This window comes from Urtica dioica, chromosome 7 (assembly GCF_054948205.1).
Source record: "Urtica dioica subsp. dioica isolate 48M chromosome 7, U.dioica_male_clone48M_v1_H2, whole genome shotgun sequence".
In the NCBI taxonomy this organism is placed as follows: Eukaryota; Viridiplantae; Streptophyta; class Magnoliopsida; order Rosales; family Urticaceae; genus Urtica; species Urtica dioica.
Window position 1 is genome coordinate 33,689,156 of NC_142762.1, and position 26,428 is coordinate 33,715,583.

Here is a 26,428-nt window from a genome sequence, read left to right on the forward strand (position 1 = left end):
GTTGATTTTACTGCATGACCTTAATGTTGCTTTTGGCCTTAATATAGGTATGTGTGTGTGTGTTTTTTTTTTTTTTTTTTTTTGAGAAAATATACATATATGTATGTATGTATATATTTGTGTGTCTCTGTTTCCGTCCTGGAAAGAAAGTCAAGCCCGTTATGCAATTTTTAGTTGGTGTGACGAAATCCTTTATTTTTTTTAGAGCCATACAAATATCTCATTTGAAAATATTATCCGAATAATTTAGATTTCAAACTTTTCATAAATAACTCTATTTTCAGACCATTTTATTTCATTTTAAATTAAATTATAAAAAAGTTAAATAAATCTATAGATAGTATAAAAAAATAATATAAATGTTCAATTAGGCCAGTAGCTTAATAGCTCACCATCTTTTTAAAAAATAGTCAAAATTTTATTTTATTAAAAAAAATAACCCACTAGATCCGCAATAAATTTATTAACTTTAGAGTAAACTAAATTTACTCTTAAATTAATTAATTTACTGCGGACCTGGTGGATAGTTTTTTTTTTTTTTTTTTTTAATAAAATGAAACTTTAACTAAAATATTAAAATGAGCTAAGAAAATAGCTAGTTGCAACAAATTCTTGTAATATAAAACTGTAAACAATAAGAAAACACGATCAAAAAGTAATTTATAAGTAAACAAAGCAACGATTAAGTTTGAAAAGAATGTAGTATATGTCATTTTCACTTTTTTTTAAGTTCGCATGTTTTTAAGTTTCCGAAGCTAATCCAAATTTTAATGTTAAAATACTAGAAATTAATTTTGATTAAATATGCATGTAAATATACATAATTTGATTAAATATTAAATGATAAAAATATGGTTAACTTCGGTTAATTGAACTGTTAATCAAAGAGAAATTTGATTAAGTAGTCTCACTAATATACACTCTTAGTTGAACATTATTATTATTATTATTATTATTATTTTATGTTCAACTCTAAGTTTACTCTTAATCTCTTTTATCTATTTCTTTTTTGTTTCTATTTAATGTTATCACATTCAAAATCCCAAAAGGTTGATCTAGTAGTAAAGTGAAAATTTTGACTTTACTAGTCTCTGGTTCGATTTTCCCTAGACCCAACAATTGGGGTCATTGGGGCATATAATCTCGGGAAATTTGCGTCAATGTCACAAATTCGTCGAGTTTTTGCATTTGTGTCACAAAGTTGTCAAAATTGCATTTGTGTCACGTATTTACATTCATATCACATGTGCAAATTTCAAATTACTCTCTCTCATCATTTAATCTTTTTATCAGTTACTCAATGTCTTCTGAATTTTTACAATACCTCATTAAAAATCACTTCATCTTCCTCTAAAACTTTCTAAAATTTTTGCATGTGACTTATTTGCAATTGGCTTGTCAATTTGTGATATAAGATGCAAATACCACTATAATCTCTCGATCAAGAATGCTAGGGCCTCATAAGTATTAGTAGGGTAACTCGCATCTAACCCGGCCATTTAGTGAAAAATATACCACAAAAAGTATTTTTTTTACTTATCGTTCATTCTTTTGTATTTTTTTTTTATATATTTATGTAAGATTTACCTAACTTTCTATTATTGTTGACTTTTTTTTTTGTTGCTGTTGCAAATATGTGCAAATTAAATCTCTTTTCTTTTTTAAGTAATGATATCCTATGAGTATATCAATTTATTTGTAAAATTAATATCCTTATATATTAGAGATTTATCGCCTATATTTTTCCGCTCTCCTCCCGTTCTTTGTTTTCCATTTTTTATTTATTTATTTTTTCCAAGAACAACTCAACACAAAATTGACGCGAGCCTAATTTGTTGTATGATGTAACCAAACGCGCAATTTCGATACCTTTTCGAAGTAAACTCGTAAAATTTAAAACATACATTGAGGGTAAAAGTAAATTTAAAAATGAAAAAATGAAGTTTACAAAATTGTAGTGTTTGAATCTAAATTCGGGTTAAAAATTTAATTTTGAAACTTTTGAATAATAATTAAACAACGTATATTAATGAGGCTACTGAATCAAAATTTATCTAACCAATTATTTGGTTTAACGTTAACCTGAGCGAATAATATTTAGAGTTGCTCAGATAAAGGTGTTTGTTTTTTCTTTTATTTTTTGTGAGATATAATAACATATATCATTTAGATAATATCATAAAACGAACTGATCTAACTTACCATTGCAAATCCCTCTAAGTTAATCATAGCTTACAAAACATTGGGCATCTCTCTATTTGGATAAGAATTAAAATAAGAAACAGTCTACCTTTTTTTTTTTTTTTTTTTTTTGTCTTTTCTAGCATAGTTGCTTGGAATTGGTTTTTGTCATTGTGGGGATGTATCTATCAATCTTCTCATGTAAAGAAAAGATAAGGTAGCGCATTGAACATGGTTGCCATTTGCAAGCCTCCAATTAAATGACCTAGGAAAGAAAAAGGAGATATGATAAAATTCGTTATCCGGCGAATATATTTCGAGCTTCGAGCCAAAAGATATTTTGTTTATTATAGAGTATAGACATTACAACAGTTCTTTTTTTCTTTGTATTTAACGTAATTATCTAGAGGGAACTTACCTCATTTACATTGTGATGTAAAAAAGAAAGCGTAGACATAATGTTGAATACTATAAATACAAAGCTTATACACGTTTTAGTAGTGCAAGCAAAAAAAATACACGTTTTAGTAGTACAAGCAAAAAAAAAAAAAAAGTTTATTGCCAGTATAGTATTTAAATTATCAGAGGAAACATTTAATCTATTTTTTCTTCAACAGTTGAAGAATTTTATATTACGTTTTGTATAAAAAGTAAATTCACTAGTCCCAAAACTTTCTCCTTTAAAGTTGCATTATCTTTGTTTTTCATGCTTTATATAGTTCCTAGATTATCTTTACTATTTTCGATGTAAATTTATAATTGTTTATTCACTTTCCTATTGTATAAATAGAGGCTCTAACCTCTCACCAAATACAATAAGAAGAAAATCATTCTCTCCATATTTTCTCTGTAATTTTTTTACATAGTATCAGAGCATAAAATAAAACACACCATGGACACCTTCTAAAATTTCTTTGCCCTCACTACAACCTCGTCTAACTCATAATCCACACCCATTCAATCAAACTTCGATCAGTTATCCTATCATGTCATGAGTCACAAATTCAATGACCACAACTACCTTTTATATGTACATTTCCGGGCGAAGCAATACTAACTACCTCACCGGCGTGATGAAGGCTCCAAAGAGTGAATATTTGGCATACAAATGATGGAAGACCAAGAACAACATGGTGATGTCCTAACTCATAAACTCAATGAACCCTTGAACCCCGAAAACAGGGAACATTTTCTTCTCTACTCCCGTTGCATAAATATGGGAGGCCTCACGAGAAATTTTCTCAAGCTCGAAAGCTATTCGAGATTGAAAGCACCCTTCACTACCCACGACAAGGCGAGTTGTCGGGCAAACAATATTTCAGTTCACTCACGCATCTTTGGCAAAAAAATTGACCTCTACGAGCACCACCAGTGAACATGCCCAGAGGACTCAAAGCTCTATGTTGCGAATAAATCACACACGCAAGTGTACGTGTCTCCCAAGTAATATAGTGTACACGAAGTATGAGTATCGATTCCATGAGGACTAGTTATTTTAGCGACTTCTTTAGCTTGACGCGAATTAATTTCAATGTGAATGAGAGATGGATTTAAACAACTAATGAAAAATTAATTAAAAGAAATAAAACAAAGAGCAACGAATTTAAACCAGTTTTTTTAGATAAAAGAAAGTAGGGGCAACGATTACACTGGGACTAACTAGGTCGGGTTTTCGGGTTTGAACAACAAAATCTACTCATATGGATGCTAATCTCACTCTATTAAAATTATTCACTAGCCTCTCTCGGGTGTTCTAGCAAACCTATATAATTGACTAATTGCTATCCTCTCGACTTCTAATCCTATTAAAACAATCACACGCAATACAACAAGAGTTCATGCGATTACATAAATTGCCTAAATTTTCTACTAACCTAGGATCAACTATGAAGACGTAAATAAAATCACGATTATTTACTCTCTCTCGAGTAGCTAAACAATCCTAAATAACAACTCTAATGGTGATCAAGCATTGGAAAACATTAAGAACAATTCATATAAAGTAATCCATAATAATGAAGCAAACACTAATTATCTAACCCTAACAAAACCCCCTTCCATTATCAACCCCGACTACATCGCAACCCCATAAGAAACCTAACCTCTAATGGAATTCATAATCAACATTAAACAAAGCATAATAATTGAAAGCAATAAAACAAAGATTGAAAGTAAAAGAGAATTCATATTAAATAAAATTGATGTTCAACAATAATTTAAAGCAATAAAATAAATAAAAGAAGAGAAGAAAGAAGAACGAATGAAGTTGACGGTCGGAGAGTCGTCGGATTGTCGATTCCGGCAAAGAACACTTTTTCCTCTTCCAAAAGCTCTAAAATATAACCAAACACTCTAAGAAAAATAAAGGAAACACAAGTGAATGAATGATGTGTTTTGAGGTTACAAGAGTAGTATTTATATAGGCTTAAGGTTGATTTTCGGAGCAAAATGGGCCTAAAAAATGCTTAAAATCAGGTAATTAACAAAAACAGTGTTTTTGGGCCGCGTAGAAACTGAATAGCTGCGCAGTAATTTTGAATTAGCCGTAACTTCTCGCTCCGATAATTGATTTTCGTAAATAAACATGCGTTGGAAAGGTAAGAGAAAGATATTTCCAATTATGAAATTGGAACATCCAAATTCATTAATTTAAAATCTCAGAAAGCTACAGAAAACCGCATCGTGTTTCTTGTTTAGCTTTAATTTGTCCGAAAAATCTTCAAATCATCCCAAAGTTGCTCCATTGCCCTCAAAACACTTTTAGCTGATGAAAAACCTATAATAACAAAGGAAAAAAACAAAAAGATATCAAAAGACCTAAGGATTCACTTCAATTCAAGTCCGGGAACGAGCGATTTGTACGTATAAAACATACTCATCACTCTACTGCAAGAATCTGGAGACCAAACGAGTCTTCAAACTATTATCCAGACTCAATAAAAAAACTCAACGAAGTTTGAGGTCGGATTCTTAGTTTGAAGCCTTTACCCTTTCTCCGCAAAGCTTTTTCTACGGTCAGACATGAATAAAGTCGAAGAATAAAATGCCGGGATGAAGCTCTTCGACCTTTAGCTCTGAGCCATCCGCACTCGTAAGTCACGATGAGAGCCTTGCTGCTTTAGCCATCTTCCACAATAATTCTCGCCAAGTTCGACCATACTGTGATCATTGCAAACGGCTAGACCACAACCGAGAAACAAGTTGAAAGATTCATGGAAAGCCAAAAGACTTCCCGAACTCCAAATGGGAAGTCTGCCTCAACATCGACATCGATCCCTACGTCAGAGACCACAATAACCAACTTGCCCTCCTCCAGAAAATCATCAAACAAATCCAGCTCGGGAGTGAGAACTCTAAAAAACATTGCTCAACGAGGTACTGTATCCCAAGCTTTCCATGCCAACACGAACTCTGATTCATCATGGATTGTTGACTTCGGAGCTTCTCATCATATGACTGGAAATCGACATCTCTTCACCAATTTTACATTGTGTGATAGAGATATATCAATCACCATAATAGATGGGTTGAAATTGTAGGCATATGAACAATTCATGTAACTGAAATCATAAAGCGTAAGCGAGTGTTCTTTGTCCCACAACTACACTGCAACCTCTTACCTATCCACAAGATTAATGAGGATTCCCGTTGTTGTACTATATTTGATCCTCATTCTTGTGTGTTTCAAGGCCAGGGTTCGGAGAAAATGATTGGCAATCACTAGTACAAATTTGGGCTTGCATGACTGTTTAAACCTGTCGTGCAATCACGTGTCATGCAAGGTTGCACGGCAATTTTTGAAACTGTGAATTTCGCCGCGGCAAACAGTATGTCTGCTACGGCGGGAGTCATTGCACGACAGTTTATAACTGTCGTGTATGCTAGTTGCATTATTTTTTAAAAAAATTCCAGCCGCATCGTGAAATTTATTCGCCGCAGCGGAGGAAGTATTGTACTCCATCGTGAAATAAAGTAATTCAAAAAATATGAAATAATTTTTTTTTTCATTTTCTGCAACTTACTTATTAATCTGAGCACTAGGACAAACTCTCTACAAAAGACTACGAAAATTAAAAAGCAGATTCGCCAACCCTTCAAACTATCAGCCCAAAAATCCCCAATAAAGGAAAAAAAAAAACTAGATCTACCTTAATTCCCTGTTCATCGATCTCTGCGACATTGATAAACTGTTCTCCATTCAACGGATCCACAATGGTGTTCAACCTCTGCGATCTTGTCTATTTACCCTACACTGAAACCAAACAGAATTTCAATTTCAGCCGTGGCTACATCAGAGGAATAGACGAGAAGAACCACCAAACTTTAGTCTCACAAGAAAAGACCAAAAGAACCAAATTCAAACCAAAGAATAGTGATATTCTCTATTTGTGTGAACCCTTTTATCTCCCACAACCAATCGAATAGTAATTAACGATGGAATTTAAACCCTAAACTAAATCTACATACATAAAAATCTTTGATCAGTCATCAGTCCTTTGACATTTACATAATATGATAATAATTTTCAAATAACATAAAAATATTGATTGGAAAGCTTAAAAAAAATTACAAAAATTGACGGTTTTAAACACATTTTATTCTTCCAGTTAGATCCATAGGCAATTCAGTATTTGGAAAAAATTCACCAGAAAGATGACAAAGGTAACTCAAATTTTACTGTTCTACGTTCATAAGGCAAAGGCTTTCTACTTAGATTTTGGACAAGAGAAACTCAACATCCTTCTCATATATCAATTCAAGCAGCATTTTCTGACAAGTAACCAAGTATGGTTACAATTATCCCAAATGATACTTTAACCAAGTCGATGAGAATAGAGGCAAGTAATTAAATCTTGATAAAGTGATGTAGAACATACAGCGTGAAGATCTACAATTATTAATAAGGGTCTATTAGGAAAATAGTTAATTTAAACGTATGACATTGATAAATAGCTAACGTGTGGTAAATCTTAAATTAATAACCACTTTCAGACGTAAATTTACGTAAATAACCAATTTCATATGCCAAACGTTGGCTATTTACCTAAAATTTACGTCTGAAAATGGCTAGTTAGCAATGTCAAACGTTTAAGTTGGCTATTTGTCTAATTTTCTGTTACTAATAATTCACACCAATAATAATCTTGTAAAATACAAGGCCTATTAAATGTCTAATCACTTAACAGTTATGCAATCTTTTTTTGTTTTCAATTCATTCACAACCAGAAATCAAGACGCAATTCAAAAAGTTCAGATCAACAAAGAAAAAGAACGAGATTTAAAGTATAACGAAAATATGTTGAGCATGTATTTTTTTTCCTTTCAAGCATATATAATCATTAAAAACTAACGCTACAAAGTGGTAAATGGAAAGAAGAATCACACTTATTACGGTTGAGCAGAGTGCCGAAGTAGAAAGTCACATAAACCAGCCACGAATTTGTGTGCACTGTCACCAGAGAAATCTAGTATTTGTGCTTCATTCCATCATGCTTAGGCAAAGTTGATGCCAACGCCGGCTCCGGGAAAATGTTACTGAAAAAAATCTACTAAAATCCTAGAGCAAAGATTCAATCAGATATACAAGATAAAATTAAATAAATACAAATTCAAATTACGTTACTAAACATGCTCAGAACAAGATTGAGAACTTATTCAAACAACGATATCCATTAACAATAATAACCCATCAGCAAACAATAACCCAATCCAAGGAAGATAAATGTCATAAAAAATTTAGAAAAATCCTAAAATTTTGAAAAACCCTAATTAAAATTCACACAAAGCCAAAATTCCATGAACTATAAATTCTCAAAGCCTAATCCAGACAAGAAGAAGATTCTCTCAATCAGCGACATAAATCATCAAGAAAATTCAATATTCAATTTCATGAAAATATGAATATATATAACTATGAACCTTAGAAATTCGAAAATCCCAAATCTGTGAAGGAAATTAAATCTCCCCTAGCCATCAATTTCATAAACATCTGAGGGGAATAAACCCCTAACCATCGAGGAGGTTGAGACGAAGTGGAGAACTCTTTAAGTTGAAAACGGATTATGTTATTTGGGTCACTAACTTGCTAAAAAAGAGACCAGTGTTAGCTCGAGAAATCATAAACACAAATCACAAACTAGCAATCTCTTCAAAAACTTCAACAAAATAATTCTAACCCAGCTCAATACCTCAATCCAAGTGGTCTACACCGATAATGCTTGGAATTAGTTCAAATCGGAACTTGAGTCGTTCTTCTAAACTTAGGGAATCATTCATACTAACTCTTGTGTAAACACTTCGCAACAGAGTGGGATAGCCGAGCAGAAAAACTGCCACCTCCTTGAAGTTTCTTAAGCTAATGTGTTCACCTCGAACATTCTAGCTCATATGGGGATACACCGTTCTTACAACTACCTACCTTATTAACCGTATGCCCTCTCATGTTTTAAGCTTCAAAACTCCAATTCAAATCTTACTCACAAAATTTTCCAAAACACGACTCATCTCTACTATTCCTCCTAAGGACTTTCGTAGTTGTCTTTGTTCACTCCTACAATCAGGGAAAACATGATCCTAAATCCACGAAATGCATCTTTCTCGGGGTATTCAACTCAATAGCGGTATAAGTGTTATGATCTGAACCTTAAAAAAACCATCATCTCCAAGGATATAACATTCCATGTGTTGAACCTCTACTTTCCAATTATGATAGTCAGGGGGAAAACAGATCAAACGACTATCAAAATTGGTTGACTATCTTAATCATTCCTTCAGACACATCTTCGAGCTCATCTTAACCTTCGACATCGTTACAGCCCTTGAACTCAAATCCATCGATCCCTGATCAAAGTCCAAACTCACCCCTTAGAAATACCATTCCCTCTAGCATGAACACTCCACCAGTTCAAGCACAGACTCACATTGTTGATCCTTCCCCAATTCCAGACACCGAAATCACTGCGCAAGATAATAGTTCTTCACCCTCGGACTTACCAATTGCTTTGAGGAAACATGCCCGCTCATGTGGTCAATACACGATTGACGATTATGTGTACTATGAGATCCTCTCTGCAAGCTGTCAAGCTTATGTGTTCAAAATAGACAAAGAAAGGATTCCAAGCTCAATCCAAGAAGATTTTCAAATCCCTGGTTGACGAGCTTCCAATCACGATTAAATTTGAGCTCTTGAGCAGAACGACGCTTGGAAAATCACCGAGTTTCCATCAGGGAATTAAACAGTTGGATGCAGCTGGTTGTTAATCTCAAATAGAAATATACGTGGAGCGTTAAGATTTCGTAAGGAATTACGATTACAACTTTCGCAACTAAAAAAAATCATGTAATAAATATATTAAATGTTAAAACAAATAAGAAATGATATGTTAAAGCATTAAAAACTCAAAATCAAATGAAGAAAAGCCCCAAATTAGAAATCCCTAAAATCTCATCTTTAGCACTTCTAATCCTAACCCATTAAACAAAATATCTCCGAAGAAAAAAGCCTCACCTCCTTGGAAGTGGAAGGGATTGATGACATGTCATCCCCTCAGTTGCTGGCGCTGTGCATTATCGAAAGATTCTCGCTGAGAGTGTTGTGCAGCCTCGATGGAGTTTGCAGTTGCACAATGTGATGAGAGAACGGTGTCTGAGCGATAGGCTGGGGGAGAATCTTGGACTAAGTTGCTTGGAGAGACCATTTGATGAGGCAAGCTAGTAGTAAGCAACATAAGGGTCTTCTCCTATTTCTCTATCCGGGTTGACATTTCTCTTGGATTATCATGAGACCCAAAGTTGACTCCTCCTCTGAGTGCAGTAGTAAGCTAGCCAGTATCTCTCTTGAAACCGACATGTTTTGCTTCTCGACTCAAGTCTACAGCCAAGAGGTATTAGTTAAAATAAAATAAATTTACGTTTTCTTGTGTACATAATGAACATGTTTGGGTTATGTGCTATCATGATATGATGCTTTTATTTGCTTTGCTTAATTCTTATGTATTATTATCGATTATTATGTTTAAGAAAAAAAAATAGAGAAAATAAATAAAAACAATGATTATAATGGGTGTTAAATTTGGTATTTTATTTGATAATCATAAAGGAAGTAATCATGGTGCAACTAAAACAAAACACAAAATACTTTTGTCAAATTTTTTTTTTATATAGGCATGAAAGTGATCGAACATTAAGTATTTACAATGTTATTTCATCTAATTATTATAGAAAGAAAAGAGTGAAATCCTGAGAGAAAAACATATAACTTGAAGGAGTTCTTATCAGATCTACAATAGTAATAGTATGTGAGCACATGGTGAAGATCAAACCACCATAAAATCAGCACTCTAGTTCTATTCTCTTGTACTTTGTTCAGTTTGATCCCTTGACGTGACACAAACCAAACAACTTTCGAGAAACAACATGGGTGAAAAATGTCATTGATAAAATATTGGCCGTCTTCCTAGCATATACAATACGTGATGCTATTAGCATGGGCAAACCGCTCAAAGATCCAACCGTAAAGAGACAGTTCAGTAACATTTCCAAAGGAAAGTATTTGCCAATCATAGAGTTTGGACTTCCAGGTCAGCTTTGCAATAGTAAATCTTGTCAAATCTCTCCTTGACAAGAATATCCAATACGCACTCTAGACAAGAATATCCAATACGCACTCTAGACAAAGAGTTGTCATGACCTCAATTCCCTCTAGACGAGGAGATCTCCCTCCAACTCACAAAGGTAGTGATTTTCATAATAATACTAGCAACTTCAGGCTTAAAAAACTTTCCAATCTGACTATCGTCCTACACTATTTCAGGGATAAATAAGTTCACAACCTTGCCGCTAATTAAACTCTTTATGCAAAAATGATATATTGGAACTCTAAATGCAGAAATCATTCATTAGTATGTCTCCAATATTATTTTAATAGAGCATGCAAACAACGATCTATTTTCTATAAATATTTTATCGAAGCAAGAATAAGATTTCTACTTTGAGCTTTAATCAGGAGCTTACTTGAGGTTTTTATTCCCCAATTCTTATATGAATTCGATAAAATACTCCTTGTAGATTTAATAGCTCTAAATTTTTGAATCTTTGGATATGGACACCAAATCTTTTAACTGTTCTCTGGATAACCTGAGATAAAAGTGTGTGCTAACTCTATTGCTTAATTAAATCATCTAGACGTTCGTTGAATAAATTAACATGTTTATGAGAGAGAGAGAGAGATTTGATATATCATATGGCTAGGTTGAAAATTTCAGTGGAATTCTATTCTGGTATTCAAAACTCCTCATGAATCATGCCACTACCTCCATATTTATAGGTCTTCAACATCCTAGAGTCTAGAACTTTTCTTTTGTTTTGTTTTATTTTGATTCTTCTCCTTAGAATAAAAATAAGGGTTATTTAGTTATATAGCCACACGGTTATAGTGAATTGGGATATAGCCCACTTTTGGTTAATTTCTTGTAAATAACCAAGTTAACTTACTAACAGATTAATAAAAGACATATTTAACTCAGTCAAACATGTAAAAAAGGTAGTTAATAGGCTGCCACGTATGCAAGTTGGCTATTTACAAAGTATTTATCAAATGTTGGCTAATTTACAATTTATATAGTTTAGGTGGCTTTCGTAGCTAATTTTTTGTAAAAATAATAACTACGTAGATCCAAAATATTTAGTTAATATATTCTTTTATTTGAATGAAATATCTTATCCACTAAAGTTTTTATATTATTTATTTTATTCCTAAAATATCTCAAATCCCTAAATTTTAATTATAAGAAAAGTCCAAACCCTACACTTAGCCTTGTAATTCCACATTATAGCCTAATCTATCTTATTAGAGTTTATTCATAGAATATAGAATATGGACCTAATAATTCGACTTAAAATTAACACGAATGATCAACTTTCATTTTCTTCATTTGATTAAATTTGTAGATATTCCACTAAAATGTCAGGACTGCACTTTCAATATTACTAAAATTAAATTTACTCGATATATTTATGGAGTGTCTAGTGATATAATTGGTACACGACTATTGATCTCCCAGATGATTGGTACCATGTATTTTATATGTATACTCTTTAAATTACATATTATCATATATTTTTTTATATAAAAAAACTAGTATTAAATCTTAACTTTTTATCATTGAGTCTTCTTGAAGTTTTTCTGTTCACTCTTTGTATGATATAATAAATAAATTAAAATAGATTAGCGAGATGGAGATGATCAAATTTTATTTTGTCACATGTAGTGCTCGACATGGTAGAATCATATTTCCTCCATATCCTTATTCCTTACCAATCAGTCATGTGTTGGTGATGAATCCGATGAGGGTGCTTTGGTAATTCATCATGGTTACATTTGACTTGTATTATCAGATCATCTCCAATCCACACTATTTTGGTGTGGGAAGCGATAGTTTTAGTGTGGATTTTGCTTCAACCAAAGCTACTTTTTCATCAAAATCGTGAAAAAAAAATGGTGTGGTGAATAATGTATCATCGAATTTGAGGTTACACTATTCACGCACAATTTTGATGCAACACTTTTTTTATTTGCAAAATAATCCCCCCAAACAATATACCTTATAAATTTGACTTAATTTAATTATTTTATAAAAATATATTATACTTTATTAACTAAAAAGAAGAGTAAATAACATAACAATAATAAAATATATAATGTACGAAATGAATTAAACTAAAATACATATTTAATAAAATACAAGTGTCTCGAATGTAATATTAAAATTTACTTATGCAATGCAATGTTTAATATATAAAAAAAGGGAAAATGACACATGGATACCCTGCGTTTAAGTGAAATGTCGAGTTTAACCTTTGGTTTTAAAAAATATCGAGTTTGTACCTTCCGTTTATTTACAATGACAAAATTATACCATAAAATAAACAATTGTGTTACAAATCATCATTTTATTGACTTTTCATTAATGTTGACTCTTATATTGATATGTAAACCCCATTTTACCCTTATTCATTCACGCCTTATTGTCTCATCTGTAATTTTTTTTTAAAACAACCCCAAATCCCTAATTTTGAAATCGAACTAAATCAAAATAGACTAATAAATTCCTACATACCTCTCAAATTTGATTCCTAGATTTCACGCTCGAATTAGTGATTCTAATGATTTTTGAATGTCGATTTTTATCATTTCCTCTGTCTGTGCTCTCTATGATATTTCCAATTTCAGATATCATTGTTTTTATTTATTTATTTTGTACAAGAAATTACATAAATAGGGCTATAATAAATAACTGAATAAGGATAAAATGAGGTTCACATATAAAAGTCAGAGCCAACATTAATGACAAATCAACACAAGGAATATTTGTGGCACAATTATATATTTTAAGGTATAATTTCGTCTTTTTAATTAAACACAGACTACTAACTCGACATTTTTTAAAACTAAAGGTTAAACTCGATATTTCACTTAAACACATGGTATATATATGACATTTTTCCTACAAAAAATGTGATTTGTTTCTATAAATATAATATTTAATATTATTATAGAGAGACTACTATAATATTTATAGGATTACATTTGACATAAAATATTAGTAGAGATTTATATTCAAATGATATGATGTAATATTGAAAAGTATAAAAAAAAAATATTTTTTTTAGTGTGGAAAATAGTGTTGTGGATTGGAGATAGAAAATTATTTCGGTGCAAAAATTGTACTATTTTAGTGAAAAAGTTGAATCAATTTGGTGATGTGGATGAGAGATGATCTCATTGTAGTTTATTGAAGAAGAAGAAGAAGAAGAAGAAGAAGAAGAAGAAGAAGAAGAAGAAGAAGAAGAAGAAGAAGAAGAAGAAGAAGAAGAAGAAGAAGAAGAAGAAGAAGAAGAAGAAGAGAGCTTGTGACTATTCTCCCTAGCCTAATCCTTACCACCATATTTTCCATAGTTTTATTCCTCTATCCCTATTTCTTACTCTTTGTTGAACTCTATTTTGTTTATCTTTTCTATTTTTTAGTTGAATTTATTTAGTCTTTTGTGATAATATTTGTCGATCTTGATTTAGACTTTGGATTTCATTGAATTGGATATTGATTGTTTAATGAATATATTTCTCATTATGTTTATGCTTGTGCTTATTTCAATACTACTTTGCTTAATCATAACCATGAGTAGCTAAACACTTAGGAAAGGTGCGATGTAGTCGGGTGATTTGATTCGGTTAGTAGATTAGGATTATGCTTAAATGTGGTTTGGTTTGTGGTAATCAAGAGAATTAGAGAGGTTAACATAATTGATTGGCTTAGCTAACTAGGTAGTGAATCTCAAGACTCGTTTAGATACCGAGATGTGGTAATCGAGTCTGCTCAACCGTTCTTTCACCCTCCTACCTAGATCTATAGAAAGAGTAGGGATTTGTGTAGTTGTTTGAGTTACCGTTGCAAATGTAATTGTTTGTTTGAATAGGATCCAAGATGTGTAAGTTTGTCAAACAGGTAGGCCCGTTTCTACTCGAGAGAGATTAAATGGTATTCAAGAGTGAATTAGATTAGATTTGCACAAACAATACCCGTTGCTAGAATCCATAGCACTGATCGAATCAAAGAACCCAACGAAATCGCACCCATTCGTTCCTTATCATTTGTAAAATCTTGGTTTAATTGATGTTGTTCATTTCTTAATTTCTTATAGTTTTAAATAAAAAACCCATATTTTTACATTTTGCATAGTTCTTAAAGATTTTCAAGTTAGTTCATATCGAAAAATAGAACGAGTTCCTCATGGGATTCGATACTCGTGCTTAAGCACGCTTTATTACTTGACGACATGTGCACTTGCATCGTCAGAGTATTCTTTAAAGTGAAATTTGTCATCAGCGATCTTCATTGCTAGCGTCCATCGATGGTGTTTCCCCTAGTCTTCTTAGAAGAGAGCCGAATCTGCCACTACCTCCTTCACCGGGCGAGGCATACTTGGGGGACCATGCTCATTGTACTATTGATGAATTTTTCCTCTGAGTTGTAGCAGATTCGTGTTTGGTGGCCAATCCGTGTTGTATATTAAATAATCTCCTCAACAAAAATATATTCATAAGGCTTTTAACATGAGAAGCTTATAATAAACTTCAAAAGCGGATCTATCACAAAAACAAGTATAATAAATATTATCGGTTACTGGCTAGAATTTTTGTTGTGTTCACCATTACCTACTAAACTCAAATGTGTTTTTCACTGAGACAATTTTTGTCATAATTTATGTTATTAACAATTTTATACATATATATATATATATATACACACACACACACACACACATACATAGAGTTATAAAATTCAGATAGAATTATTTAATTTTTTTGTTCTTTGATAAATATAAATTATTTATCCACCTTTTTCAGAATAATTATTTTAAACTGTTATGGTGTCATTTTTTCGTTTGGGAAAAATGAGAATCCAAAGACAAAACGACATAAAACCAGAAGACCATTTTTCTAAGATGCCAATACTAAATGGTCCTCTTGCCAAAGGACCTAAAACTAGAAGATCTTTCCGCCAAAATGCAATGACTAAAGGACACTCTTGCTAAAAGATCTAAAACCATAAGATCATTTTTCCAAAATTCCAAGACCAAAGGATCATTCCACCAAGGGTCCAAAAGCCGGAAGATCCTTCCGCGAAAGATCGAGGAACCAGAAGGTCCTTCTGCCAAGATCTCAAGAGCAAAGGACCCCTCCGTCAAAAATCCAAAAACCAAGGGATCCCTCGGCCGGGACTCCCAAAACCAGAGAGCCAAAGGTCCCGAAACCAAATGATTCCTCCGCTAGAACATCTAAAATTAGAGGATCTCTCTGCCAGGACTCCAAAGACCGGAGTACCCCTCTGTCAGAATCCCCAAAAAATTGGAGTATCCCTCCGACTAAGTGGGCCCCACATGCCATGACTATGACCTTGCACACTCAAAACCCTATAAATACCCATCATTTTCACCATTTTTGGGGAGTTCATTTTTACTCTACCTAGTAAAAAACAACACCAAATTCTTCCATCACTCTCTCTCTACAAGCTCAGTTCAAACACGAAGAGAAGATAAGGAGAAGACGAGTTCGACGAGCTAAGGAGAAGATAAAATTCGAAGAGGACATCGAAGAAGACAAAGAGAAGACGAGTACGACGAGGACAACGAAGAAGACAAAGAGAAGAAAAGGAGGAGACGAGTGCGACGAGGACAACACCACGAGGAAGACGAAGGAAAGACATCACCAATCCAAATGACTCTCAATAGGAAGCAAGTCTTCGCCACTCTCTTGAGACCCACGGAAACATGGCCCTAACAACCCAAAAACGAGACACGTCGCAAGTTCGCACCCAACACATGTTCCGTGAATGTTATCCGAAAAATCGCATTAACAATTACCATTAATTCAAGTTATAGTCTAATTATTCATAAAGATATAAATTAAACTCTTTTTTTAGATAATTGGGGGATTTAAAATGGATTTTTATATAAATATAATTCACTGATTATTTACTTTTCACGTGTTGGTTCTTGATTAGAAAGAATGCATTTATTGCAAAATAAAATTTGTGATAAAAATGTAAATTGCCATTATAACTAAGATACTATGAATTATGAACACCTCCGTCTATTATTGGAAAACAAAAATTATTGGGTGTGCTTTATAGCGCGGTAAAGTTTAGAAATATATAAATAAACTTCTTACTTGTTGGTCACGGTAAATCGCATAAATATGCGGTTAACAGACAGCGATTATAATCAATTAATCATAAATATCAAGATTGGTCATTTATTTTTAATGCCTTACCAGTCCATCTATTGAATGTAACACACTTGTCCAATACGGGAATGTGCATGGACTGACTGTAATAAGTTAATAACTCATACGAACTCGGAAACTAGTCCTGTAAGGCTGTAACTAAAGATTATAGTAAGAAAAGAAAAGTCTTCAAACGATGTTAAATGAAGAGAAAATAATAGGAAACAAAAAATATTTATGAAATCAAAGTTTTCGTCAAAAAAACAAAACGAAAAAAAAGAAGAGGAAAAGCAAAATCTTTAAAAGATATGTGGGGGACCAAATGAAGGGCAGCGATTTGATCAGAAAAAAGAAACACAAAACAGGATAAGTTAAAAAAAAGAGTGGATTTTTCTGGTCACTGTCTTTGCCACGTCATGTCAAACGTGTCAAACCTGGTTTCTCCTCTCTCTCCCTCTCTCTTTCAGTTTCTCACACAAACCCAAGCCGCCGGGCATACGCATTTACGGAAACACCCCTGCTTCTTACACCCGCATCCAAACAACCCCCTTCTAATCCCTAAAAACGTCCACGTGTCCTCATAAACACACACCCATTATCTCTCTCACTCTCTCTCGTCTCTATATATAATAATAACGAAGCCACTTCCGAACATTTTTATTTTATTTTCTCTCTCTAAAACACCCCAAAAAAAAAAGTAAGTCTCTCTCGCTCGCTGAACCGTCAAACCCTCCTTATCCTGCGCACCCTTGACCCGTCGCCGGAGATTGATGAGACCGAGCCTCGTGGCTCTGAGACCCGAACGGCGTTACATCGACGAGGGCTAAGCGAAAAGCCTTGGCGGAGACTCCCATGGAGGTTCTGATCGGCGGATCCACCGCGTTCGGCGCCATGAAACGGCCGTCGCAGCTCTTCTCCGACGCCGCCGGGGAAGGATCCGAGCACAGATCTGGAAGCGGATCGCCGGAAGACGCCGCGTCGGACGTCTCGTCGTCGATCGGAAGTCCGAGCGACGACGAGGTGGAGAACTCGTCGTCGAACGGCGACGAGGCCGAGAGCAAGTTTCGCGGCGGCTCTCTGGCGTCCATGGACTCTCTGGAAGATTCTCTCCCAATCAAGTGAGTCTCCACATAGCTTTTAGGTGTTTTCTTGGATTGAATAAACTGAAAAGAAAAAAAAATAAATTGAATCACAGGCGAGGATTGTCGACTCATTTCACGGGGAAATCGAAGTCGTTCGCGAGCCTTGCTGACGTGTGCACGGTCAATGACCTGAAGAAGACGGAGAATCCGCTGAACAAGAGGAGGAGGCTCTTCATCGCGTCGAAATGGGCAAAGAAGTCATTTTACAGCTTCGGGAACCCCAAGTCCATGCCGCTCTTGGCTCTCATGGAAAACGACGACGACAGTCTCGGCGAAAACGACGATGACGATGACGACGGAGCTGAGGATCGCCGTGATCACGACCGTCGACTGGAAAAATTTCACGAGAAGAGGATGAAGAGCTTCAAAACGAGGTGCTTCTCTCTCGCCGATCTGCAAGAAGAGCACAGTGAATTAGACGACGATGATGATCATGATCATGAATTTTAGGTCTTTCTTTTTTTCATTTCTTTTTTCTTTTTTTAAAACAGTGGGTGTGTGTGACTTCTATTGTAAGACCACCCACTAGAAGAAAAAAAAAAAAAAACAAAGGGAAATGGTAATGGATTGGATATATAATTAATTACTATAAATCAATCATCGTTTATTATTATTATAATTATTGGAATTTGGATGGGTAGAGAGCGAAATGTATATGGATAGGCATGAGTGGTTGATGATGTGGACTACAAGATAAAATGACCAATGTGCCCTTGCAGGTGAGATCTCGGGGGGAGGAACCGAGAGAAGTTTCATCTTTTTAGCTCTTGACTTCTGAATACTTAATACAGAAAGTACAATACTCATCCTCGTATATGTCTATCGGTCAGTAAATAAAATCTATTACAAATATTTTTGTGTAAAGTGAAACAAAAAAGGTGAAACGATAAAATAAAATGAAATAATTTATTTAAAAAAGGCCGTGGCATTCTTATTTTTTTTTTTTTTGCCGTGGCATTCTTCAGGGTCTAATGCCGACTTGTGATTTTTGGGAATATCTTAAATGAAAACACTATTATATTACATTTTGGAGTGATTTTAACCCCCTTCTAACGTTAATTTTAATTTTGTGTAACTGTTACATTATGGAGTGTTGCATCAAATTTTCATATGGAACGGAAGAGCAACTGACTTCTATGGAACTTCCAATGCCGGAATTCTTTGGTGTGATTGGAAGTAAATATGGGCTTGTGGCCCGGAAGGACGCCGGGATTCCGCTTCCTTCCTTAGGCCGTGAATGGCGCGTGGAAGGATTCCTTCTGGTCGAGGAGACTGAATGGCAGGAAGGCTACTAGTGGATGAGTGGAAGCGCGTGGAAACATGCGGAACAACTTCCTTCCGTCTCTTCCACTTCTTTCTCTTTTTTTTTTTTTGGTTGAATAATGAATTTGGCCGACTCATTCAACCTCAATATAACGTACAGAAAAAGAGTTTGTTTTAATATGTATCAATCCAACGGTACAAAATATACTGTTGGACATTTAAAGTTTATTTATTTATTTTTAATTATTTTTTCATTCTCCTATAAATATTACATTCATTCACAATATTTTTTCACAACCCACAAAACAATCTTCTCATACTCTATTCCACTACTCAAATTCTCATAAAAAAATTTCAAATATTTATTTTTATTATATAGTTTTCATATATAATATTCTTATATAGTTTCAAATATATTTTTAGTATATAGTTTAAATTTTTTAAAAAAATATGTCTTAATCTCATCGAAGCTCTACTCTTCGAAATTCCTCACAAGCAAGTTCTTCAAACACACAATCACCCAAAAATCCACGGCCAACTCACGAGTCTCACGTGAACCAATGCCCTCAAAATTGACTCGGTTAATCTGAATTTCATAATTTTGAAAACACTGAGTACAACCCAACTTAAGTACCATTAACTCCATACGTAGTTACCATCAAACCGAAAGCAAATTTGACCCAATATCTCCATATGTTCCGAATAATCCACCAATATTCTATCCATATACCTATTATACACAATTTCAATATTCACCACAACCCTATTATTCGCAACTCCAACCCCAACCACCATATCAAAATCCATACAAAGTGTGACAATCAAAAGCAACTACAAAATTATGAAAATCAAAATGACGAAGAGCAGTAGGAGGAACACCACCACCAGCACCTCCATCACCACCATCATAAGATGAGGAGAAAGAATGCCTACCTCCACCACATGAAGGAGCCCGCCACCTACAAAAAAACAGAGCGAGATAAAAAAATGTGGCAATACTTTGAAAAAATTAGTGAAATGGAGGAAAAAGCTGGGAAATGTGGAAAAATCGTGAAAGCTGGCTACAACAAACATGAGACTTCATCGTTAATACACCATTACAAAAAGTGTTTCATCTGAAGTTCACCAAGTAACTTCTCACGATCCCATCGTGTTTAGGAGACAACTTTTTCATTACATTGTTTCTACAGACCAATCATTTATTCATATATAATCCGAGAGATTTCTTGGATTCATATATTATTTAGTCTCTGGTATTCAGATGATTAAGAGGACTCAATTATGAAGAGACATAATGAAATTTTTTTTAGAAGAAACTAAAAAAATGAAAGCCATATTTATGTCGGGCTTATTTAGTCTAGCTTTAACTTCAGACATATGGTCGAAAAATAGTAAGATAGATTTCATGAGTGTGGTAGTTCACAAGATAGACAACTCTTGAAATTTATGCAAAAGAATCATAGCCTTTAGAAGAACCAATGGAGGCCACACGGCCGATAGCATCCTACAAATCCTACTACTAGTGATGGAAGAATGGCGAATACTTGACAGAATAATTTCCATAACCTTAGACAATGATATAAGTCACGAGGCCGAGTGATACCTTTTGAGGACAACCTTACACACCAAAGGTGTGCAACTCATATTATAAATCTCATAGTAAAAGTCGGTTACGAAACCTATGACTGATTCATCATGAAAATTACGGACGCCATTGCCTGGGTCAATAGTTTCAACCCTAGTAGACGAGCTGGAGATACGTTTTTTTTGTTTTACTAACTGGCTTAAATGAAAGGACATTCCATCTTGACAACAGAATTAGGTGGAATTCAACATACTTAATGTTGAGGAACTTCTTTTCTCTAGGTTATTACGACTCATAGTATCATTTGTCAATGGTTTGGGTAATGTTAACATAAATGAGAACAACATTGTTATGGCTAAAGTTTTTTTGCGAGTTTCTTCACATTTTCTATGATAAAGCTTATGCACTATTTGCTGTGTATACACCTATTTTGCATTTAGTCATTCATAGCATAACATCTTCATCTGTCAACCATTTTCCCCTTTTTCATCCATGTATTATAGCCATGAAAGCATAATATAACAAATATTGGGGTCCATACAAATTTCCTATTCTATTCGGCTTTGGGTGCATTTTAGATCCCCAAATGCAAATATATGGGTGTAGACACTTTTTGCAATATTTAGTGGATATGATTGGTGAAGATTACATTTTAAGCAATCACGCTAGAGTCGTGGAAGGTTTTTATCTCTTTCCAAGACCTATCAATCAAGGATCGGACCACAACCCCCGCCAAGCCCACCATGCAACCAATCAACAGGCACATGACTCGTTAAAAGGTTTTTATTCCCCATCAGATTCAATCAAACCTAATAGGGTTATGGATATGATCCGTATCCATTATAAGGTCGAAATCAATTATGATGCATACCCGTTATAAGGTCGAGATCCATGGTAGCTTTCAAGACTTGTATTCTCACTTGCTCATTATCGGTGATATGATCAAGGAAAAATATCATGGTATTATACTCATCTATGTTTTTTATGTGTGATATTATCGATTAATTTGTTTTTATTTTTGCTATTATGTTTTTCTCTGATTATTTTTGTTAATTTTTGTCTACAAAATGGGCCCAAAATTCAGCATTGTAAAAAAGCTAATGATCATACTTTTTTCATTTTGGTTTCAGGATCGTATAATGTAACAGTGATAGACAATAATGGTCAGTTTAAGTATTTCTTTTTGACCCTTGGTGCGTCTATTCGTGGTTGGAAATATTGTCGTCTAGTTATCTCTGTAGATGACGCCTTCTTGAAAGGTCAGGACAGTGATAACCAGTTATTTTCGTTGGCTATGGCATTGTTGATTCCGAGAATGACAAGTTATGGCATTGGTTTTTATTTCAAGTGAGAAATGCGCACAGTGTTCGATATGAGATGGTAATTCTTTATGATCGAAACAGTTCTATTCTAAAGGCAATGTATTATGTTTTTCCATAGAGTAAATGCAACATCTATGGCCGATAGTGGCTGTGTTGAGGCAACATTAATATTAGAGAAGGCAATGGTGGAGCGACATGTTGGTGTCTTCGGGGGTTCACCTATCTCGATGGGATCTCGGTCATTGTCATCGTGGATGGAACGGTGTGGCAGCGATCGTTAGCTATTGTGGGATGATATGAGTCTACAATTTTGCAGTAAAGTTGCAAGAGGCGAAAACATGGAGAAGGTAGTTGGGGGAGGTATTGTGGTGAGAGTCGTTGTCGGTTGTAAGTTATCTATGTTTTCATTAATATTTATGTTTATCTTTTTATGTTCACACGTTGATTTTGTTTATTTGCATTTTCTGTTTGTGCTCATTTTGTTTTGGATTGGAGACGGAGTAGTCACCTTCCATTATCCTGGTTTGAATTTTCTTAATAGATTTTTGTCGAAAAAGCATCTTCTTCATAGTCATCATGCTGCGACTGTTTGGATCTTTTCATCAATCATTGTGTATTTTTTTTCGAAAGAGCTAAATAAGCACTCAAATTTTAATGTTGTTTATACCATTCTCTTTATCGAAAAAAAGTTATGACTCATTTTAACCTAAGTTTGTATTGTGTTAAAACTTTAAAATATTATTCACTTTTATCTATATATAAAATTTTATTTATCCTTATACTAAAGGAGAGCTTTGTGCAATTTATTTTTTTTTTTAAAAAAAACCCTTAACATTGGTAACAATATAAAGATGGAAAAAAAAAGCACATATAAAATCAATGGCCGCGTGTGTTAGTGCCCCATTTGGCATCCGCTCACTGCTCTGTCACCACACTAAGCTCCATCTTCCGAACTCGGTCCTCCCGACTCGGCGACTCGGGGCGGTGACGATGAGTCAAACCGGGCCGGAGGAGAGCTCGGATTCGGTGGTACAGTACGTGGTGCTGCGGCGAGATCTGATCGACGAATGGCCGCTGGGGAGTGTGGTCACGCAGGGCTGTCACGCCTCCGTCGCCGCCGTGTGGGCCCACAGAGAAGACCCCGTCACGCTCCAGTATTGCAGCCCCGAAAATATCGACTCTATGCACAAGGTTATTTAAATCACAACCAGTTTTTATTTTTATTTTTTCATTTTACGGGGACATTTGTCGACTTGAGATTCGATTCACAAAGAAAACCATTCTATTTAGTTTAACCAATTGTTTCAGATGTTTGATTGGGAAAGGAATGGTGTGTTGATTTTTGTGGAATCAGGTGACATTGGAGGTGAAAGGAGAGACCCAAATGTTGAATCTTTCGGAGAAACTGAAAGGCGGCGGAGTAGAGCACAAGGTGTGGATAGAACAGCCGGAGAATATTCCGACGTGTCTCGCCACCAAGCCTTACCCTAAGTCCTCCGTCGCTTCTTACTTCAAGAAGTTGAAGCTCTGCAAGTAAATTACCAACCTCCTTCCATTTGTCCATGGCCAAAAATAGACTCACACAACTCGTGTTTGATGTTGGTAATCATATCTTGAAATGGACAACAAACCAACCAATCAAGCACAGACTTGGAACGTGTCAAGCAATGGCTTTTACAAAGCATTTTTTTTTACTTGTTTTGTTGGGATTGAAGGGACTGTTTAGCCGAATGTGCATGGGTAGTGAATGATCATATCATTTAATTAGTTTTTACATTCTCTTCTTGAGTAATGAAAGGCAATAAAGAGTTACATTGAAACTAGAATGGAGTTCAATATATAAAGCGCAAACGAACCCAAGAGTGAAAACTTAAATCCTCATTGCTGTCGTTTCTTATCTACTATTGCGAAAATAAGGCATAAATCACCCAGACAGATTAGTGCAGCAACTTTGGCCCTTCATCTACGCTCGTCAAAGACTGGGATATGGTGTCGTGTCTGCGGTAACGAACCAGAGACAGCGATTCATCTGGTTTTAGTTCGTGGAGGCATTCGCGGTTTCGGAAGAAATTTTGTAAATTTGAGTCAGGTATTGAAGCATAACTGTTTTTTGTTTTTTAGGAAAAAGGCTCGGAGCCATCAATTAGAAACTGAGGATAACATCCACAAATACAACATTAGACATTTGATACAATGAACAATAAAGACCTAAAACGGAAAAGATCTACTGCTAACACTAACGTTAAGTACAAATAATAGTCCAATTTGTGCACAAGAGACACAATAAGAATAGAGTATAAATCAAACTCTTTTAAAAAAGAACCAACGGTTGGTCCATTGATCAAGATAAAGACATATCTTCTGCTGTATTCTAACAAAATTTCCCGAGCGGACCCTTATTATTGTGTAATCCCATCCCCAATCCAAAACATACCACAACAATAAAAAGTAGTAATTTTAACTTGAAAAGAAGGATGAAAAGAAAGAAAGGGCTGAGTTATTTGACGGTGCTATGGTTTTATTGAAGCAGAAATGTGAGTGTATTTAGCTATTCTGCTGCCCAAATTCCGTCATAGTTGAAGGCGATAATCCAAGTGTGATGAACAGTCTCAAGACAGGCTTTGATTTTATTAGTTTTAATTGGATTAGTTCACGAGTTTCTCATTTTCCGGGATGTTTTGATTTTCATTTCCGCTCTCCTTAATACATTCTTTTTTCTTTCTAATTTAAAGAGGGAATACCTGTGCTGCGGATACATATTGAACACCATCATCAAATCCAAACCAACAACAGTACATACATACATACATACATGATCCTGAATGATACACAAAAAAAACATCATTATCATTATATATCCTGTATATCTCAAACAACAAAAACTAAATAATCCGGAACAAGACTTTACATCTGTGTGTGTATGTACACATATAATTAGCCTAGCTAGTACTTGATAACCAAGGGTCTGTTACAGAAGGAGCAATGAAACTTGCGCTTTGTCTTCCAGTAAAGAGGAAGAAAGCAGAACCTCCATTGGCTCTCAACGTCCATCGCCTGAATCGCTCCTCCGCAGTACGGACACGTTCCCGGCGCCGATTGCCTCGCCACCACTCTCTCCTCCTCGTCGCACACGAACACGAGACACATCTCTTCTCTTCTTTAGGGTTTTTCACTGGTTTTGATCTCTTCTTCTCTGTCAACTTCTTTGATCGCGCTTTTGCTTTTTTGATGGTTCGGTTTAAGAAGGTAAACAATTGGTTTTATTTATAGAGACAGTTTGGGAATTCTCTCTGGAATTTTCGGAGAAAATCAGCAAAGCGCGTCTCTAGAAAATTCTGTTGTGCTACTAGAAGAATATATCAATATATCTATTTATTTTCCCCGATGAAATCGTCTTAAACAAAAAGTGACTCATAATATAGCCCAATTTGACCGGAATGTTTCATCCAATCCTCAATATTTAGATATTGTTATTTATTCTTATCTTTTTTGTAAAGTACAATTTCATTATACCCGCGAATATTACACAACTCTGTCGTGATCATTTGCTTGCTATATTCTCCAAATTCATTATCCGTTCATACCGAGCTCACGTGCTTTGACACGTGACTTATACGTGTCTGCATTGAAGCTTACGACGTGTCAAAGATATTTGTTTCAGTCAAACACCTTAATCATCCAACACGCTCCTAGGTGTTAGGTGTCATTTATTTGCTTCGTGAGAAATTCTTTTCGTTTATTACATGGATGCCTTAGGCAAAATGTGATAATTAGTCTTTGTAATTTTTTTTTAATTAACGAGGGATTTTTCAGAAAATTTAAAACTTTAAAAAAATTAACAAAATTGGACTTAAATATAATTAAAATGAAAGATTTTCTGAATTTTGAGGCCTAAAAAATTAAAGTTTATTTAAAATAATTGTAGCTTTGAGGCCTTAAAAACTGATGTATTCAAGGTATGATAAATTATGGAATTATATCACATTTTCTAAGCATGATATTTCAAAAAAAGGAAAAAGCAAAAAAATAAATAAATATGACAACCTGTCAACTTCGTAGACCTTAAGTGGGTATTGAAGTGTCTAAACCGAGTAAATTCACACTTGCACTGGTGTCATAACCACACTCGGGCCTCATCAATTTTTTTTTTTTT

At 34.5% G+C, this 26,428-nt stretch overlaps 3 protein-coding genes across 3 annotated transcripts; 2 read left to right on the forward strand and 1 right to left on the reverse strand.

Moving 5' to 3' along the window:
- Positions 1-17,616: 17,616 nt before the first annotated feature.
- On the forward strand, positions 17,617-18,656 carry LOC149390945 (protein OXIDATIVE STRESS 3 LIKE 4-like). Its single transcript, XM_089620706.1, has 2 exons — positions 17,617-18,081; positions 18,159-18,656. The coding sequence occupies exons 1-2, from the start codon at positions 17,816-17,818 to the stop codon at positions 18,553-18,555; spliced, it is 663 nt and encodes a 220-aa protein (XP_089476832.1). The 5' UTR covers positions 17,617-17,815; the 3' UTR covers positions 18,556-18,656.
- Positions 18,657-23,139: 4,483 nt separating this feature from the next.
- LOC149390946 (Peptidyl-tRNA hydrolase II (PTH2) family protein) lies at positions 23,140-24,051 on the forward strand. The gene is made up of 2 exons (XM_089620677.1): positions 23,140-23,466; positions 23,630-24,051. Exons 1-2 carry the CDS (start codon positions 23,155-23,157, stop codon positions 23,810-23,812), a joined length of 495 nt encoding a protein of 164 aa, XP_089476803.1. The 5' UTR covers positions 23,140-23,154; the 3' UTR covers positions 23,813-24,051.
- A 1,056-nt stretch (positions 24,052-25,107) lies between these two features.
- On the reverse strand, positions 25,108-25,642 carry LOC149390947 (methionyl-tRNA synthetase). Its single transcript, XM_089620678.1, has one exon. It carries the CDS (start codon positions 25,420-25,422, stop codon positions 25,219-25,221), a length of 204 nt encoding a protein of 67 aa, XP_089476804.1. The 5' UTR covers positions 25,423-25,642; the 3' UTR covers positions 25,108-25,218.
- Between the last annotated feature and the right edge of the window lie 786 nt (positions 25,643-26,428).